This window comes from Anabas testudineus, chromosome 5 (assembly GCF_900324465.2).
Source record: "Anabas testudineus chromosome 5, fAnaTes1.2, whole genome shotgun sequence".
Lineage (NCBI taxonomy): Eukaryota > Metazoa > Chordata > Actinopteri > Anabantiformes > Anabantidae > Anabas > Anabas testudineus.
In genome coordinates, this window is record NC_046614.1 from 15,248,061 (window position 1) to 15,267,607 (window position 19,547).

General features: G+C 40.7%; 1 protein-coding gene across 2 annotated transcripts in view; it reads right to left on the reverse strand.

The window, feature by feature from the left end:
• Positions 1-19,547, reverse strand: part of cacna2d2a (calcium channel, voltage-dependent, alpha 2/delta subunit 2a) — a 126,695-nt gene that overhangs the window by 83,948 nt on the left and 23,200 nt on the right. For both annotated transcript variants that reach the window (XM_026346891.1, XM_026346890.1), the window contains exon 3: positions 9,321-9,437. In XM_026346891.1, coding sequence (XP_026202676.1) covers positions 9,321-9,437 — 117 coding nt within the window. The remainder of the gene's footprint in view (positions 1-9,320; positions 9,438-19,547) is intronic.

Genomic DNA, 19,547 nt, shown 5'->3' on the forward strand with positions numbered 1-19,547 from the left:
TTCCACCAAACAGCGATATAACATATATTTTCTATTTGATTGCCAAGTCGTTTTTCAAAAGACACTTTTATAAAAATGACTTTTTTTTTTTTTTCAATTGTGCCCTCTAGGAAGGAAAACAGACAAGAATACTGCCTTGCAATTGGAAAGAAGAAGAAAAAATGTCAGCATTGTAGCACAGCGATTCCTGATTCAAGTGTCTCTGTCTCTCCTTTCCCCCCCCCCACACACACTCTCTGCAGATACAAAATCACACATGGGAGACTAGAAATGTATGTTTTATGCAGCTTGGAGAGATGGCTGCATAAACGCACAAAGCAGTCATTTCTATTCATTTGTCTCTCGCTGACGGGGAAATGAAGGAGTGAAGCAGATGCTATTCCTACGTGAACAAGTTGCTTAAACATAGAAAGCTTTTTTTTCTTTCATGAAGAAGTTGGATAATTAGATGCTGAATCCACCCCTCACCCCCTTCCCCAACTTCCTGCCTGGAACACATATTGTCACTCAAATGAATGATTTTGCGTGAGGCAGGAACATGGCAAAAAATATAAATCTTGTGCTGTATGCTGACATTTGTTTAGGAGGAAAAAAAGGAAAGCTGAGCATTCAAATGAAGGCGTAAATGGTACATTCAGAGCTAAAATAAATGTGTGTATTGAAGATGTGAAGAAAAGTGCTGGAGGCAGCGTGCTGCCATGAAGCAGATCAGGTTCTGACATTTTGTCTAATGTGAAATGCTACCAGGGAGCGGTGGGTAGGGTGTTGTGACCTTTACCCTAACGCATCGCTGTGTGTATGTTTGCATGGCCTTCCACTCTGTGTTTCTATGTGTGTGTGTGTGTGTGTGTGTGCTGGCATTGGGGGTTGCTGACCTGATGCATGTTTAGTGGGCGACAGAATAGTGACGCTATCACAAGTGTTTGCAAGTGCACGGGTGACTTCTCCTTTGAAGGTTAAACAGGTGATGCTTCAGCAAATTCTCTCAAGGCTTAGAAGTTAGTCAGCCATACGTCGACTGAGGTACGTGTCCATTCATGTGTGTGTGTGTGTGTGTGTGTGCACAAGTGTGTAGTGTAACAGCTTTGCTGCAGGTTGTAACAGATGGTTGCTAATGGAAGTTCATAGATCTGAATGACAGGGGCAAGGGATCGGGGAGGAGATTATAGGAGGGGATATGTGTTTTTAGCCACGTTTGTGCCGTGGCTTCAGGGCTCCAGTGTCTGTCTGTCTGGCTGCTGGTCAGTTCACCACTTTAGCCCCGACTGAAATATCTCAATGGCTAGTGGCTGGATTATCATAACATTTGGTACACGGATTCACGCTGCCTAGGGAATGAATCCCAATGATTCTACCATGAGGCTGTCGCAATAGCTATCGGATAACTATTGATTATAACCTTCCATTGCCATAAGATCTGCTGCAGACAATGGATGCCACAAAATGATTTGTAATAATAATTTAGGGAGCCTGTAAAATTTTATCTGGTGCCAGTTACAAAACACTACAGCATGTACCAAATGTTAGCATCACAGTAATTCTGGGCGAAATGTGATTTACAAATTGCTCTGGTATGTTTAAAAACAATAAATACAATCATCATCTCATCTTTGTTATATTTCAAAAATCATCATCACCTCAAATAACATTTACTGGTGTTCAAGCATTTTGCAGTTTGAGGTAAGTTCAAGACTTGAAACGTAGTAAAAACACCACATACATTGTACAATATGTCCTCAGGAATCTGAGGGAACCTCTCTGGACTTGATTCATGTTTTTGCTAATCAGTGCACACTGCTAGTTGTTAAGTTTTCTCTTCTATTTTTACCCAAGTAGAGCTCGGCCTACTTACCCTGTTCTTCCCTGATGGGACCTGAGAGTTATAACTGCCTCTCAGAAGGCCTACAGGAAATGGAAAATCAAATTACTTTGTTAAGAGTCTTCTTTTTAATTTAGTTTTTCACTTTCTTGCAGTGGTGATGGGGAGTTGGTGTTATAATAATATGTAGCTATACCTTCTACAACAGCATATACTAAATGTTCTACACATATTAGAGTTCTGACTGGTGATTGGGCTTATTACCTATTCAAACCATCTGACCTCCCCACAGCACTGCACATACACACTCATTATAAGGCTCTTGTAATTCATTAAGTTCTCTAAATGAACATAAGCCATACTACGGGGTGCTCGCTGTTAGTGTGTGGCGTGCTCTGCCTCAGGGAGGTTAATAGTAAGCGAGTGGATCAACTTTAAATGCTATGATGTCGTTAATTAATAACATCAAAAAACGATTGGGTTAGAGGAATAAACTAAACTGCAAAGGGGGAAAAATATGTAATATATATCTGTGTCAAGGAAGACCTCATTGATAATTAAGTGCTTACAGTGAAAAACAAGTAATACACATATGTATCTATACAAATAAAGTGCTAGCATGCCTCAATATCATGGCATACGAACTTCCACACATTCTCACAAAAATCCACTTAATAGTTGCCCCAGACTGATGTGCGAGGAGAGCAAGGCTGCAGGGAACTCTGGCTCCCTCTGAAAGTGAGAGACAACTCCTTCATTTGTCATCGCTTCATGCCAACAGGAGGGACATAATCACTTGCTGCCGGTGATGCAATTCATTGTTGGCACACCAGCTGCTGTCATCCTGCTGCTGTTGGGAATGACGGAAACTTAAAATTCAAACGTTTCAGGTGATTTAGAAGGTCTGGCAATATTTTTTAAGAACCCTCTAAAAAGGTGGTAAACAGTATTGATCGATTTTACTGCACAGCAGGCAGCACACATTATGGCACAGCACTGACTAACTCACCACCGGCTCTATTGAAATCAGTAACCAGGCTAACACTGGACAAAGGAGAGCTTTAGTTTTGCTAATCCTCCAGCTCTAGTACACTCTACCACTGAGGGCCAATCCAGATCCAAGTGACAGCTCTCACCACTCACATCAGCTGCATAGTGATGTGATAGCAGAAGCCTAATTTTTAGGGCTGGTGGCCCCTTAAAAGATTGAGGGCTAAATATAGCTGTTATAAATTAGTTATTTGTGCCGGATGCCTGTTCAATTAAAGTCAGTCTCTGAGGCGTCTGAGATCTCGCTGGAATGATGACTTAAATCATCCACCACACACTCCAACGAGCTGGTTATAGTCTAAATGTTACTGCAGTAACAATAATTAAACTGTTAATTTCTTGTTGTTGTTGTTGTTGTTGTTGTTGTTTTTGGCCCACCAATAACAAATCAGTGGATGAAGTATAACTTGTAATTAAAATGAACAAATACACAGTTACTGCCTTTTCATTATTCATTAAATTACAAACAATGAAAATCAAAGCTGGTGTTCTATAGTCAAGATGCGATAAAATACACTTAAAGTATGAACAGTTTCACCTCCTTTTGCCAGTGTGAGCTCAAAAACAAGAAGCCAATAATTCTCTGGCCCTTCTGTGAACATTTGTTCTCTATGGCGACACATAACAGCTTCATTGTTTCCCTCCCCAGTCTCCAAACCACAATCTGAATGTTTTCTGAGTTGGCAGGAAGTTTCTTGACATCTCATAAATGTTGTACAGCTACAGATCAGAGTGCAAAACTATAAGTGGTGTGCAATAACAATGGTTCAGTTACATAACAGATTATACTGTAGTACTGTGAGCGAAGTAAGTGCATGACTGACAACCTACCATTTTATAATGGTAACGTCTGATAGCTGATCAATGTCAGCTTCATCTCTCCAGTACAGTAGTGGATGGTTCAGATGTCATTTCTCATGTACAAATGTCAGTATACTGCAGGTGAGCTCAGTGTCAACAGGTTGCAAAGTTCAGAAGTGAGTGGTCCAACCAGCGTATGCATGCCTCTCAGTGTGCATCTTTTAGCTCTGCATGCCATGCATGAGAGTATGTGTCTCTGTAAATTATTAATGGATGCAACTTGATGACAGATGACTCAGAGCGGCCCGTCCCTCCCCATCCCTGACCCGGCTGTGTCGTCTTGGTTTCCATGGTCAGGAGGAGATGAAGGCCCACGCAGTCTGATTGATTAATTCTGTCAAGCACACTTTTGCTGTCCCTGCACAGTGTCTGGCCCGGGCTCTCCTGCAATCTCTCACAATCACTAACAGCATGACCACAAAGTCACAGAACATCTCCGTCATTTTCGAAAGAGATGGGCCCACCCACCATCCACCCTCTTCTTCAGTGCACTTTATAATCCCCTCCAATCAAGCACTACTACCTGTCAGGTCCCTCGTAACAAGATTGCATATCATCAGCCCCGGTTAGTTTTACTGTAACTGTTGTTTGGACTAAAATGAGAAAATCAACCTCACTCTCATACGCAAACACTTGATATGAACTTAAAACCAGTAGTTAGTCAGCTTAGCTTTGCATAAAGACACTGAGAAATGGCTGCACTGTACTGATGCAATAAATATTTTTGAATGCTGGGACTTTAAGGCAAAGAATCAAGACAGACAGACAAACAGAAACAGGCAGACATACTGTACTGTATAGAGAAAAAGAGGGTGAGTTATGTAGATAGATATGCTGAGCTATTTTAAAAATGATGTACTGTTTTAAGACTTTTGCTGAGCATGTTTTCACATCAGGGAACCTGCTGGACTGCATAAAGCACACACTTCTCAGTGAAACATTTCTACTTATGTGGGTGAATCTTCCTTTTTTCCAGAATTGTAAAGTGAGCTACAGATCTCAGCATGCACACTTCTCAAAGATCTCAATGCACAGTGTTTTTTTCTGTTGTTTTTTTTTTTAGTGCAACTGCTGCTATAACGGCCAGGCTAATATATGTTGTTTGTCCTTAGCTGCATTTTGTAAAAAAATTAAACCTTATGTTGTTTTACATACATGTCTCATCCCCACGGTTTGACCCTACAACCAACTCAGTAATCAACCCAGTGGAGTGCTGGGTGTGTATCCATCAAGCAGGGAGCAGCCCAGAGGCAGCCATCCTTCATCCTGTAAGTGGTATTGGTATAGTATTGAGATCTGTGTAATTGGATTAGACCAACCTTAGTTCCCTCTCCATTCCACAAGTCCCCTCTGTGAAATCATAACTTAAGAGCTTTGACAATGGTTGTATTACTGTGCAGCAGCTGATGGGAATGTAACATGATCTCTGTCTGTAGCCCGTGGCCTCATCTCTCCTCCCCGAGGCTGGAAAATCCCAGCAGCGGTCTGACTGACAGCTCGACTTTGCCTGACTTTGACTGACAGTGTACAGGATGTTATGCACAGGCCCAACTGATCTCAGGCCTCTGTGGTCATCATATGGAGCCTCACAAAGAGGAGCACTGGAAGGCACGAGGACTTGGTCTGAGAGGGTCTATCATACCTGTTTGGCTTTATACACATGACAGGTTACACGGAGGCCTGTGTTCTCTCTGGCTGCTCCGGGTTAAAAGGACTGTCACACAAGCTCTTGTAGCATCGCTCAGGTGTAAGCCTGTTGCTCTGATAACACACACACACACACACACACACACAATGCAGCTACAAATGCACACATACTGTATGCAGTATGTGTGCATGCGATGCGCACATACATACACAGAACTCAGCTGGTGCCAGCACATTCATGTATACCTCTCAACTAAGTTGATGTCAGATCAATCAAGTCAGAACTTGCATTGATCAAACGGATTAAACTGTTATCTAATATAGAAATGGTGAACATGTACCCCTCTATAAAAAAAAAAAAATCATCTTCAACTCACAGGACCAATGAAGTAAGTTAAATGTTTAAAACCTCAGAAGCTTTACCCGAGTCATTTTTCAACCTGCCTCAGAGAACAATGAGATTTGTGTAAAATGTCCAGCAGCAACATGCAAGCCTATCAGTCTAACCAGGGTTTGTGTTACATTTAAATTTTGGCACAGACTGAAGAATCAGATCATTGGTTGAAAATATGGCTGAAAGCGGAGGCAAGAAAGGAAGAGCCGGCAGGGACGTGAAGTGGAGCAGATTAAGAAAGAATAAACACCTTGCAGGGTTTTGACGAAAGGTAAGTCAAGTCCTGCTGCTTCCATTTGTTGGGAGAGAGGAACATGGAGAATATTGCACTATGACTTATACTTTATAGATACAGTAGAGACCTACTTCGATAATGTCTGTGTAAAAGCAATAAAACATTGTGTACCATTTACGCTAAATGTGGATATTACAGCTGAAACGCAGGATACTAAAATATATGTGTGTTAGATAAATTACTTTTGCGTGCCACAGACTGTGTTGTTGCATAAATAATCCTAGCTAGGGTGTAAAAATTAAATGCTCACCTACTGGGTTTTTTTTCCCCCTCCAAGTCTTTTATAGAAATGCAAAGCATTTAAATTATTATTGCTAACATATTGCTAATTTAGGAATTAAGGTTAAAGCAAGTAAATCCACAGCCCTGAAAAAATCCACCCCTCCGAATGTGCGTACAGTATTGGTTACTGAATATTTAGAGTTAAGGTGTATTTTCTCATTAGTATTATAAACATGAATTACAACGAATAACCTGAAGCGATATTTAAAACAGGTTGCAGAAGAATAATTTCCTTCCTGCACGCGTTCGAATGCACGCGCACATGCACACACACACATTTCCTCTTTTTAAAATATTTAAAATATAACCATTACAGGGGGTAGAAACAGACCGGAATATAAAACACTGTCAATACTGCACTGAGCGGCGTTTGAGACCTTCTTATCTACAGACTGCATTAAGACACGGCTTTCACTTTTCCCCCCTGTATGAATAATAAGTCAGCATCAATATATTTGCCTACAGTGGAGAAAATTTGGAGTTTTAATAAAAAAAAAAAGTCACAACCTGTCTAAATGAAAACATATTATCTTGTTACCTGCTTTTTAAGGTTTGTTTTCTATAATGACATGATGACTCCCTATTTCTTTGCATTCCCTTTTTTCGCAATTTTATCATCCAACTCTTTTCCTTCCCTTTCCTGCCTTCGTCTTTTGATTCCCCCCCCCCACCTAACTGTTTCTCTACCTCCCTCCTTCCCCTGCGCTCTGCTCCCTCTTCTCCTTCCCTCCCGCTTGCTGCTCATTTTTAAATCTATGAATTTCTGAACATCATTTTCTTGATTTTTCCACACCCCAGGGAGACATTCTCATTCCAGCCCTTCTCTTTTTTCACCTCATTTCCTCCCTCCTGAGTGAATCTCCTAGGCAGGATGTGAGGTGACTGTGTGGCCCTTGGAGGTTAGGGTGATGAGATGGTGTGTAGCTTGTATGTGTGTGTGTTGGGTGTAAGACTGTCTATCCCTCGATGTGGGAGGGTGGAGGGTCAATGCCATCCACATTGCTACGGGAGACGTCTTGTACAGTAACGCCTTCTTCCCTTTTTAGTATCCAAACTGTAGCATTAACTCTGCCTTTGAGAGACTTCTGCTCCCCATCCCACCAGACCTCCTGCTCTTACAAGATATTCACTTTCGCCTCTTTATAAGGCCTCAACTGTGTTAAAAAATGCCTTTTGCCGTGAGTGACCATATCTGAGCAAAAACAGAGTAAAGGAAAGTGGACAGTCTTTCAAACACCTCTCATCCTTAAATGAGGTTCCACAAGGATAAAATTCCCATTTTTACCTTCTGCATATTCACATACACAGCCGTACACATATATTCTGAAAGCTCAGTGTTTGTTAGAGCACACTAGAGGGTGTTGAATGAATGTACTATAACTTCTCCAATATATGCATTGTATGAGAATTGCAAAATATAAACACGCAGAGTTCAGTTTGAATAATAATTTGAATTTCAGCGTGTGTGAGGCGTGCAAATGTATGAGTGTGTGTAGTTTCTATACGACGCAGAAGATCACAGTGATTAAATGGAATCCGTGTTTGTAGATGCGTCTGTGGCTCTATGTGTGTATGTGGGTGGAGATGATGAATCACCAAACTGATTAAAAATGACTGTCTCAGTCATTGGGGAGGGAAAAAAAGACATATTCAGCTTTAAATAGAAATAAATACAAATTCTAATCAGGTAATTTAGGATTTATGAGCTCTCAACATAGCTTGTAATTTTAAGTGTGGAGCTGATTGGAACATAACTTACTCATGCTCAGACAGATATAAATAGGGGACAGTAATGTTTTGATTTTAAAAATCCAATTTTTTGGGGCGCCCTGACAGCTGAATAGTTATTGCACATGTCACATAAGCACAACATCCCCAGTTTGAGTCTGACTGGGGACATTTGTTGCATGTCACACCCTCTCTCTCTCTCTCCCCCATGTTTCTTTTTACTGCTGACTCTCAAATGCTTTATGTTATCTCTGGCTTTTACAAATTAATTGTGTATACTTGTCTAATTTTCCTTGTCAATCCACTCATCTTTAAATTTCTGCCTTCCCACAACCCCACTCTTCTCCTCTAAGGGGTTAGAGGTTTCCCACTGTGAGAACGAAATCAGTTTTTTGAGTAATCACAGGACTGTCTGTGCATCACAGTAATTAGATCCCACGACGCAGGACTAAGAAATGATCACCTCTGAAATAACCCTTCATCTAGCAGACTACACAAACTGTCTTTCTGAATATACACCCCTATTTTTACCAGAAGAAATCCCTCAAAAGTAGTGCTGGGCAGAACAGATACAGAGAATTATCTCCCTCTGCCATCATTAACAAAATATAAACAGCCTCAAATTGCCGACTGGGTCACAGCATATCTGAAACAACAAGGCTTGTGGGGTGCTCTCGTCAGCAGTGACAAGGACCTGCCATCCCATCTGGACTGAATGTACAGAAGGACTACTGTGGCTCAAGTTGCACAACATTGCAATGATGGTTGCAGACCAGGCTGCATCTATGCTGATCATAATGTTTTGGCAGCACACTACAAAATATAGAAGTACAGCAGAAGTAATGGTAGCTAGTAACAGCATGCAGAAAAGCATCAAAGAAGCCCTGGTTAAATTATAGATGATGTTACTTTTGAAAAAGGTTCCTGCCAGTTGTTGGTGTTATTATGAATATATGTGGTCTCGGGCCAAATTATCGGGACCATTATCAAGCATGCCAGAGCCCTGTGTCAGTTACTAACAGCTAACCAGACCAGCGGCAGAAGATACTTCACAAGTCTGAAAATAACTAAAGCAAATCAAAGCACCAAATTAAAGCACTGCCACTAAAAGCTGTGGTCAAATTAAAGAGTATGATTATTCATGCTGAAAACAATGCATTTACAGGAACAGGAACCAAACATGTGAATCTACGGGAAAAGGTTAAGTGTGTGTTTGTACAGTAATCAGACGTTTTAATGCTCACCTCCAGGGCTTTCCTTTTACTGTTAAGCAGCTTGGAGATGTCCCGTGCCACTCTCTCCACCAAGTCCTTGGGGTTGTTCTTCTTGATTTCAAACTGGCTCTTCTTCTCGTTATAAATCTGCAGACGGAGAACAGAGAGCTTCAGAGGTCAGGTTACCAAAGCCATTAGTTTAATTAAGAAGATCACTGAAGCTGCTTGCTTCAAGGTAGCACACAAGATGGCAAACATTTAGTGTTAGAGCAGGCACTACACAGCCTGCCATTATACCCATAAGCCTCAGCACTGTAGCAGAATTAAACACAGAACAGAGTGTTAATGGCAAAGCACTTAGCTAGCCAGCTGCAGTCTGGCAGTCAGGATCAAATTAAATAAATGCAAACTCCAGCAGATCCTCACTGCTGGGTAAACACCTTGTATCTCCACAATGTTAACTCCTTTGGAACTAAGACAAAAAGCCTTATTTACAGTTTGGTGACAACATGTCTGTGACTTAATCTAATGGGTTACTGGAGGTTATCCCATACCTAACAAGCCAGAAAATGTTTGCAACCAATGAAGGACCATAATCCCTTAGTTAAAGTGAAAATAGGAATTACAACATTTTCACAGCAACATATCAAGCACTCCTACTGAAGCATTACGCAGAATAAAACTAGGTAAAAACCCATTAAACAGACACAGACTTCGCAAACCTTATAAAACAAGTGAAAGAAATGGATTTGGGATGCCACAGGGGACTGGGATGTTTGAAAAGGAAGGGCATCCAGAGGCAGAACGACAGATGCTTGGACCGCTGACAGAGGAAGGTACTTGGGAGATTAGTCTGCTCCCCGTGGAAGAATTGTGAAGGCTGACTCAGCAGCCAGGCCTCTCTATAGGACCTGTAGTCTACAACAGAGCACCACCCGAGGGATTACCACTTATCCTGCTGCCCTAAGACACCGCAAGACCCACTTTCACACCATAAAACCATTTTGTACAGTTCTTCAGAAGAAAACCCAAGGAAAGCCTGTTGTTGTTGTATATTTTAAAGCAATTAGGGCCTTTTTAAATCTTAAACGCAGCACTGAATTTACTCAGGGTGTGTGTCTAGCTAAATTGGCTTTGCTTTGAGGTACCAGAAACTGACTATCAATCATTTACCCGAGTAACTCTTTATACGAGTAAACAATGCTGTGTATTTCATAGAGGAGAACTGCAATTAAAATAAGGAAATTCAAGAATATAATAGTAAATGTTACGCTTCAGTCAGTATCCCTGAGTTCTAAACGAGGCACTCATAACATTATAAAAGTATGTGTTAAGCTTTAGTCCGGATCTACAGAGCAAATGTGAATCTGCAGCCACAGAAGCCTGAACAATATTATCATATTTAGATTGCATTAGGTGTAGCTAATAATACCATTTGAATTTATGTTATTATACAGTATATTAAAATCTCTTATTCCTAACATTACAGTCAGTGTAGGAACTTTAACACTCGTTTATACTTAGGGTCTAAATAAAAATTTGTATTAGGTTGATTTCACATTCCTGTTGTTTTCCCAGCAAAGCCGGACATTGGTCATGATTGGTGATGTTGTCTTACTGTGATTCACAGCTTGTGAGTATTAAAATATGTTCTCTGCTTTAATGAAGTATGAGTAATAGGCCATGCTAGAGATCACTGTCACACTTGTAGTTAAGGAAGGAATCTAGTCTATTTTCTAGGATGGATGTAAAACCAGGTGGTGGTTTAACCATTTTAAAATGGTAAAATGTTGTGTTGTTAAAACCATTTTAACAGCACAACAACAACCTGTGATGACTTAAGCTCTTTCTGGTGAGTAAGACCACGAATACTCAATTACTTGCACTTGCGTGTACACCGTGCACTGAAGAACACAGTACAGTACGGTAAGTATATTATTTTAAAACAAATGTGAGGTGATCAGCCAGCACTGTTTACAGTAAGCAGGCTATTGCTTTTATTTATCATGCAGATGTTAAGCTTAAGGTTGTGCTGGAACTAACTAAGTGATTGTTTTAGACTAAATTCTTGGTCCAAACTACATCACACATACAGTACATCAAGAAGACGTAAACAAGACTGAAATCCACTCAAACCAAACATTCTTACATTTGGTTTAAATGATCAAAGTAAGGGTAGCTTGCTCTTTTACCTGTTCTCTGCATACGTCAGATTTCAGGTACAACTCAGCGCCCTGCCATCTTCAGAAGTTCTCTGATAACTCTGCAGTTGTAGGATGTAGACATTAAAGAGTACCAGAGAGTTTTGGACAGTTTTGTGGACTGGTGTGGATTGAACCATCTCTAGACACTAACATGTTGAAAAAACTGAGGGCTGGCTGATCAACATTAAGTACTCCACAGAGAAGCACAGGAGATCCTTTCTGACGGAGGCCATCAAACTGTACAACTCATCCCCTCTATGTAAGAGGGAGAGGAACTGAACTGACCATCATCAGTATCATTATTTATCTTATCATTCCACTCTGGTCTATTATTTTTCTATCTACATCCATCTTTTGATATTCTGTGTATATAGTGAGTTTCCTGTATTGATGTTATTCTGTATTTGTGTTGGTGTGGATCTTTCCTTCTGTCCAAGTTGAGAGCAACTATAACAAGGCAAAATAATTTACCTCTGGAATTAATAAAATGTTTTCAATCTTAAATATTCAATCTTTTCTGAAATGTTATGTCTGTGAAGTTGGTAGGAAGTTATTGAGAAATACACTGGTGTCCATATGCTCCATCTCAAGCTGAAAACCATAGGCAGGGGACCAGAGCGAGTTTTCTTCCACTGGCCCACTGAGCAAGCAAACCTGTCCCCACAAGCTCCGACCATGCTAACTAAGCACTCTGGCGAGAATGCCCAGTGTCTTATTTTGGCCATCCTCTAAGCGATCAGGAATTCTGCTTAGTTTCAAACGACATTTTTAACTACTTCTCCAAATGAAATGTGAATGTGCACACTTCATCATAATGCAACAAAACGTCTTTAAAAAGGAGGCTTCATGAGTGAAACGGGTGTTTCAATCCTGTCAGTACCCCTCAGTTCCAAATGAGGCATTCTTCAAAGTTTGTATTTACACACACACACACACACACACTTTCAAAGGGCTTTTTCCTCAAGGTGGAAGAAGCCATTAATGGAATATTATTAAATCATAAAACAAGAGCGAAGTTTTCTCCGCTCCATTGACAGACTACAAACCCCTGACTCTTCTAAGCGAAGCATTTTTCAAGTCAATTTAAAAACCATGTCAAATTTGTTTTTAAATCAATATTCATTCCCTTAATGTGTGGTAGTGCTCTCTGGGTCTGCCTCTCTTTGGAAGATTCATTGCAGTCTCTGGGACATTACAGACAGAGCCTTCTCTACTCTGAGCTTAAAAACACAACATAAAAGACAAAAAGAGATCAATAGGACTCGTATTGCTTTATGTGGGGATTGTAAAATATTTTTTGTTTGTAATAATACACAGTAAGGTCTTTTTTTTGTTTGTTAATTAAACAAAAAGCCTAAAGATTATAATTCAAGTGGAAAACTTTCTAATACAACATCTGAATTTGTCCTGCATTGTCCCTCTATTTAAAAAAAAGATTCCAGTGTGATGTATAATTGTTTAGTCTCTGCTACTATAATCATCAAACTGCTTCATTGGAAAACACACTATGTAATAATGTCCTCAAAACAAAGAGCCAGCAAACCTTTGAGGAATTAAGAAACAGCTCCAGTGTGGTCCAAAATACACACACAGACACAGACACAGACAGACACACACACACACACATCCTCCCTGTAGGATTCAATGGATGTACATACATTCTGCACATAACACACTTTGCTTTTTGCCTGAGGACAGAATTAAAACCACAGAGACAATCAGCTTTACCATTCACCATCTCTACATACATAGAAGATATTTCTTTTTTTTCTGTCTTAATAATAAAGGAATATATATATAAAATAATGTATAAACTCTACAGTAGTCTACAGTAGCAAAGTATTCCAGCTGTTGATAGTAATCATTGGTGTATCAGATGATAATTCAGTCTCTGTTGCCAACTGCAATAACAAAAGTCTAACAGATGATGCATCAGTGTCATATACCTTGGCTGGTTTAGGCTCACTCAGTTTAAAAGGGAATGACAGCAGTGTACTTTTTCCACCTACACAGTTTGTTCTCTTCTCCAGTGACCTGTGTCTGTTGTGTATCATGTGCTGCCACATAAACAGCACCATTGTGTATGTGAACAACTATGGATGTTTGCCTGAGGAAGCCCCATTTATCCATTTTATCACTCTACGTTGACTAATAAAAATACAAAAGAGAGACAAATAAAGATATATAGTACTGGAGGGTGCTCATCTCTCTGACAGGTTGGCCATTACAAGCTCCTGTAATGGGCAGATGAGGTCCCTGTCCACTCTCAGAGAAGACTGAGCTGTGCTGTCAACCACACAGAGCTCTGAAAGAGGAAGAAACAGCCGGCGAATAAGCATTATGCTGGAGGAGCGCTGGGTGCGGACAGACAGCACATGGTAATGCTGGCTACAATAGGCCTGAGGAGCTTTAAATCCCCTTTAGCGAGAGGTTGGAGATGAGTGACCATCATCCCTGTAGGACCCTAAGCACATCAGCCTGCCTGAAATTATATTTGAGGGCTTTAGAGTTTGACTCACTCATACGTAATGGGGCAGCTGCAGGAGAAAAACCAAGTACTGTGGCAGGAAACTGATAATCATATGTAGTGTTTGGGCAGAAGCAAAACTCAAAAAAATTACGCTACTTGTAAATAACGAACAACTGAGATCTGTACAAGAAAATAATCAGAAAGCATAGAAAAGTATGCTTGTTGTTAATATATAATGTAAAATGAAAACATTGACATGACATGACATTCACATTTGGTTGTGGCTGCATAGCTAACTTCTCATTTGTTTAGGGAACAGACTATTACTATCTGAATACATGTATTACACTGGGGATAGCTTAATTTAACTTTTATTTATCTGATTTAGTCTAGTAAAATGTACTGAAAATAATATAGTCAGTAGAGGAAACTTCAATTATGTACATCATGAAATGATTTATAAAATAGCCCTGCATAGAAAAAAAAATTAACTACAAAAGTATTCGCAAACATAATTCATTTGTATTAAAAGTAAAAGTTGTCCTTAAGGAAAATTACTCCTGTCAGTGTTATATTGTCCTATTGTTGGAACATTATTGATGCATTAACATATAAATACTGCTTTAATGTGATAAAGCTCGCTTTATATGTAAAATGTTAATTTGAAAGCTATAGGAACAATAGCTGTGAAATAAATAGCGGTGAAATTAAAAGCAGTGTCAACATCATATGTAGATGAAGGTAAATTTACCGAGCTAGCTTTCACCACTTAATGTGGAAGAACCATCATAGTGCATTCATGTCTCAAACATTAGCAAATACCCACTAATTTATCTATTTGAAAATATGTTGCTTGTTTCCACTAACAGCCTATGGGCATAATGTATCCCTATTTACTGTACATATTACATGTCAGCTCTAAGAATCATTTTATTTATAAAAATAGAACAAAAAGAGTAAAATGGATGTGACTGATTTGTGGTGCCCGTCCTTTTTTGTATAGAGGAATGATAATTCAGGGACTGGAAAGGCTGTGGAGCAAATTAGCAGTGTTAATCAGTTATACTGTTGGCTCGAGGCTGTGACGTCTGGACAGCTTTCTGTGTAGGCCTGTCATCCTCACAGGAAAAGAGGAGAGGTGGCTCTGCAGAGAGCCACTGACGGCCAATCAAACCTTCTGCTGCTGACGCTCACACAGGATACAACATAAGTAACTATGCCAATTGCTACCAATATGCTTTCTCTGGCAGGCAGGACAGTCAAGTACACACTGAGCATCACAGACACAGTGAGACATGCAAATTTTACACGTGCACAAACTCCCATCCCTGCCCTCTGTGCAGCTCATACACGTCACACATACTCACATTCTCATCATTAGCCATGATGACTGGTTCCAATGTGCCAAGCTCTGAGTGTCACTGTAAACACACAGATGGGAAGACAGAGGGTGGCGAGACTCCAGAAAATCACTGTTAAAAAGTGGTATGCAGATTAAGCTGGCTCCCAGCCTTCATCAAAGAAGTCCGCTGTTTTGCAAGTCAATTCCCTTACGCCGCAGTGACATCGTAAAGAACTTGTTAAAACTGCATACAATTTCAATAGCGACTCATGTTATCACGCAACCTTTTTCAAATGTTCCTCCTGACACCAAGACAGCAGAAGAAAGTCCAAACAGTAGTCTGTCTGCCTCTGACACTTTGTATAAAGACTCCTAAGTTGAATTTTCACTGTTTTCTCTGGTAGCACTGATGCTCTTTGGCGTTGATCTTACTGTCCCTTCGTCTGCGTCTAAAAGGAAGGACTGCTTATCTTTCTGTGAGGTCAGCCACAATAGTCCGCGTCTGGCTGCTGCAGCGGGGAAGTTGACAAAGACAGATGCCACATCATTAAGGAATATTAGTGGGCTCTGCCGAGCAGGCCCAGCTTTCACAGGCCCCAGGAAGAGTTCAATAAGAGAGAACACACAGTGCAGCAGCCCCTCAGAGGAGCTCAATAAGACACAACACACCAGAAGCCTCTCATAGTTCAATAGGACTGGAGGACTCCAGAGGAGTCGAGTCAGACACAAAAAAGCTGAAACGTTCATTGACTGCCGCTGTGAAGTTAGTATCTCAGGGAAGCTTTTTGTGCCAATAAGATAGAGAAAAAGAGACAGATAAGTTTATCAAACAGCAAGTATACGACTAATCTGCTACCTGTGTCGATGGTTGCCATGGGTTAGCACTGCATTGAACCAGCAGAACAAGAGCCCATATTATGCAATATCCACCTTTTCGTACAAAAAGTACATTGGTACATTTATATGACTCTGTGGTGCATGCAGACACACACCAAGTATGTTTCAAGTGCACTCTGTCCTGTTTTTTTTAACGTTTCCTGGTTTTGTCTCAGGGTCTCAGGGACCCAGTCCCTGCTAAGGCTCAGTCCAAACACCACCCACGACGGCCTACGCAAAACACTAGCAGGTTGTTCTTTCTGGCTGCAGCAGACTCGGTGTGAAAACAGTGGCAGCAGAGCACACAGCGTGGACAAACCTCACCTTTTAGGGTTACAGAAAAACTCCAAAAGTCTTTCTTCTTCGACTTAAAGGTGCATACATTACTTCTGAGGCCAAGGAAGACGTAGTTAGAAACAAGCATATCAAACCTGGGGATTGAAAGTAGTAAGTAAAAAGAAAGCCCCCTTTATGACTATAATGTCCACTGTGTAGTATTTCCACTATATGTGGTGCCACAGCACTGATCCTCTATGCTATTGGAGATTAACGTAATACTAGCAGGCCGGCCCTGCTTTATATTGGATTTAGGGAAAGTTTACAGTCCGGCAACCACAGTCAATATTATTCCGCATACTAGAAACATTTTCTCTTTTAAAACTATAAATGAAAACACGCTATCCTGCTCTTGTCTGGATCACTAACTGGTTAGGATGTTGACTTTTTGCCCAGGACATGTAGTTTTCACCTCAGTGTTTCCTTAATGTAGCCATCAAGTGAATATTTAAGACCTCTTTCGTGAGATTTGTTTTCAACTAACTCATTACACGAACGTTCGCTTAATTAGCTACAGCCACAAAATTTGCCAGTAAGAGTTGTCATTTAAGCCAACAAAATTAATGGCTGCCAGCATGAAATAAGAAACCTGCTTTTCACTACTTCTGTCTGAAATCAAGGACTCATTGTTTTGAAAATTACTACAAATTTTGTATGTATTGTAAGAGTAAATGGCATCCAGTATGTACTCGGCCAGAATAGAAAGCTTTTGTAGGAGGGGTGGGTTTTAGCAAAGAGTCGATTAATAGTCATACTGCAACGATGCCACTTGGAAACACACTAGTTAATTAACCTACTTAACCTGTTAATTGTGAAATGGCAGATATCTAAAAGCTGAGACATTAAATGACAGGCTGCTCATTTTGCACAAACCTCCTGAAGATCAAGGACGTGTACTGTACATCACCAGATTAAAAATCATTAAACCGTAAACTTAAAGTCAAACTTCGGGGACGTGCAAAGGAAACAAATGATTCCAACACAGTCGGCAGTGACACCCGGTGTGTGTCGGTGGAAACACAAAGCAACTCAGTGCAGGCTGCATCTGGGTACTATAGGAAACAAAAGCTGGGCTAAATATTTACATACATGCCTTGGGGAGACTCTGAGATTAGAGAGGAGGAAAAACAGAGAGATCACATGCACGTGGTTAGGGTAGATTGGCTTCCGTAACATCAGAGGAATTGTCAACTAGTGATGCACACAGGTTCGAACAAAGAAAAACATCCTTTCTATGCACACAACCAAAGCCAAACACACGTGAACAAGCACCCCCACAGAGGCAGGATTTTGCATAGACTCAGCCTTGTCTAATCTCCAAAATGAAATAGCGTATTCACCTGCTGCTACTGTGTAGTCTCGTTCAAATGTCATCCGTGCCTTTAAACTTGCTGTCTTTACAGCTTCCCTGAACGTTATCAACACCCTGAGTTACACATTTATGATCATCCATGGATTTGGTCACATTTTACAAGATTTGACAAGAGGCCTGTTTCAGTGCTGGTGAGTCTGCCATTGCTTTTGTAATTCAGTACCATAACTGATGTAGTCCAGGTAAACTATCAATCAAGGTTCTCAGTAAAGCTGACCTTGAACACGCTGTTTTACATTTTAATTGACCATTTGCTCCCAAATGAGCAGATATCACACTCACGTCCTCCAAAGAAATAAAGCATGCCAAACTGAGAGCGTGTGAGGGGGGATATTCACTTTGCCAACCACAGACAGTGCAAATCCACAGACAAACAAGACCAGCTGGACAGATGGAGCCCACGGTGGTCCTTTAACTGCAGAGTTTTAGATCTCTTCGTTAATTAGCCCTGTCTGCGTTACCAAAGGTTCATGCAGGAGTGGTGTTTGATCGGATATTCAGCAGGACTTGCTGGACTGCAACTGAGCAATCACCGATCAAACTGTGGGATTCATAGTGACTTGGAGCGAGAAAGGACAAAGGGAAATGTGGGGCAGCCTTTCTCCTTCTCCTCTCCTCCCTTCCATCCTCAGTCAGGGTATTTGTCTTTTAGACAGAGATAAACTGCTGCCTTTTTATTAACTTGCTGATGTTACGGAATAGTTTTTCCCATCTACCAGGCTTTCTCGAATAGACATCTGCAAAAATATCCTCCCTATAATTCTTCCTTTCACTACTGCTCTTATTTTCTTGACTTTCTCTGCCCACTCCCCATCCCCATCCTCGATTCAGCGCTTCGTGTGGCTCCAGAACTGCCTGCATTTTCCTCTCAGGCGGAAGTGGCTGTATACAAAACATACAGTCATCCAAATTTCATCATCCAGTGATGAGTGTGCATATGCACGTGAGCGTGGGCATCTACATTATATCTTGGGGCGTGTGTGTGTTCCTTGATTCTGTATCTAAAAGACTTATAATGAGTGGAAAGTGTGCACATTATAGTATGTGCATGTATTAGTGTACTGTATGCATGGTTGTGTTATTCTGTGTGCTTGTGTATGTGTATGTATCTGAGTGGGCTGTGGAGATCCTCCTGCTGAGAGGCACAGATCCCCAGGGGACTTCTATCTCTGTGGCATCTCTTCCACTTCCTCCTCATTTGACTAATTACCGTGCCACTTCCACGCCACTGATGAAGCCTGGCACCTGTCCATCAGTACAACTGTGAGCTTGGCTTATTTCGGTCTATTGATCCTATGTGATCAGCTAAATGTTTAAATTCAGTGTAAAACTGACTATACTAATTAGCCTACTCTTTTAAAAGCATTGTGTATAGTATACACTGTAAAATTAAAGCAAAGACTGTGTTTTTGGTTCATTATGTTTTTAAATAATCAATGTCCAATTGCATTATTTTTGGTTCGCAGCTCATTGGTCATGATAATGTTGTCTAAAGTCATCTCTGCCAGAAAGTATAGGCACCACTGCTCTTTCACGCCATCTGTGTGTTCTCCTCTGCAGCTCATATCCTTGCAACATATTTTACACAGATGCTAAATTTGTCCCACGTGCATCAACTGCTGCTGCAGACATCTCCCACTCCTTCGCCAACTTTTAT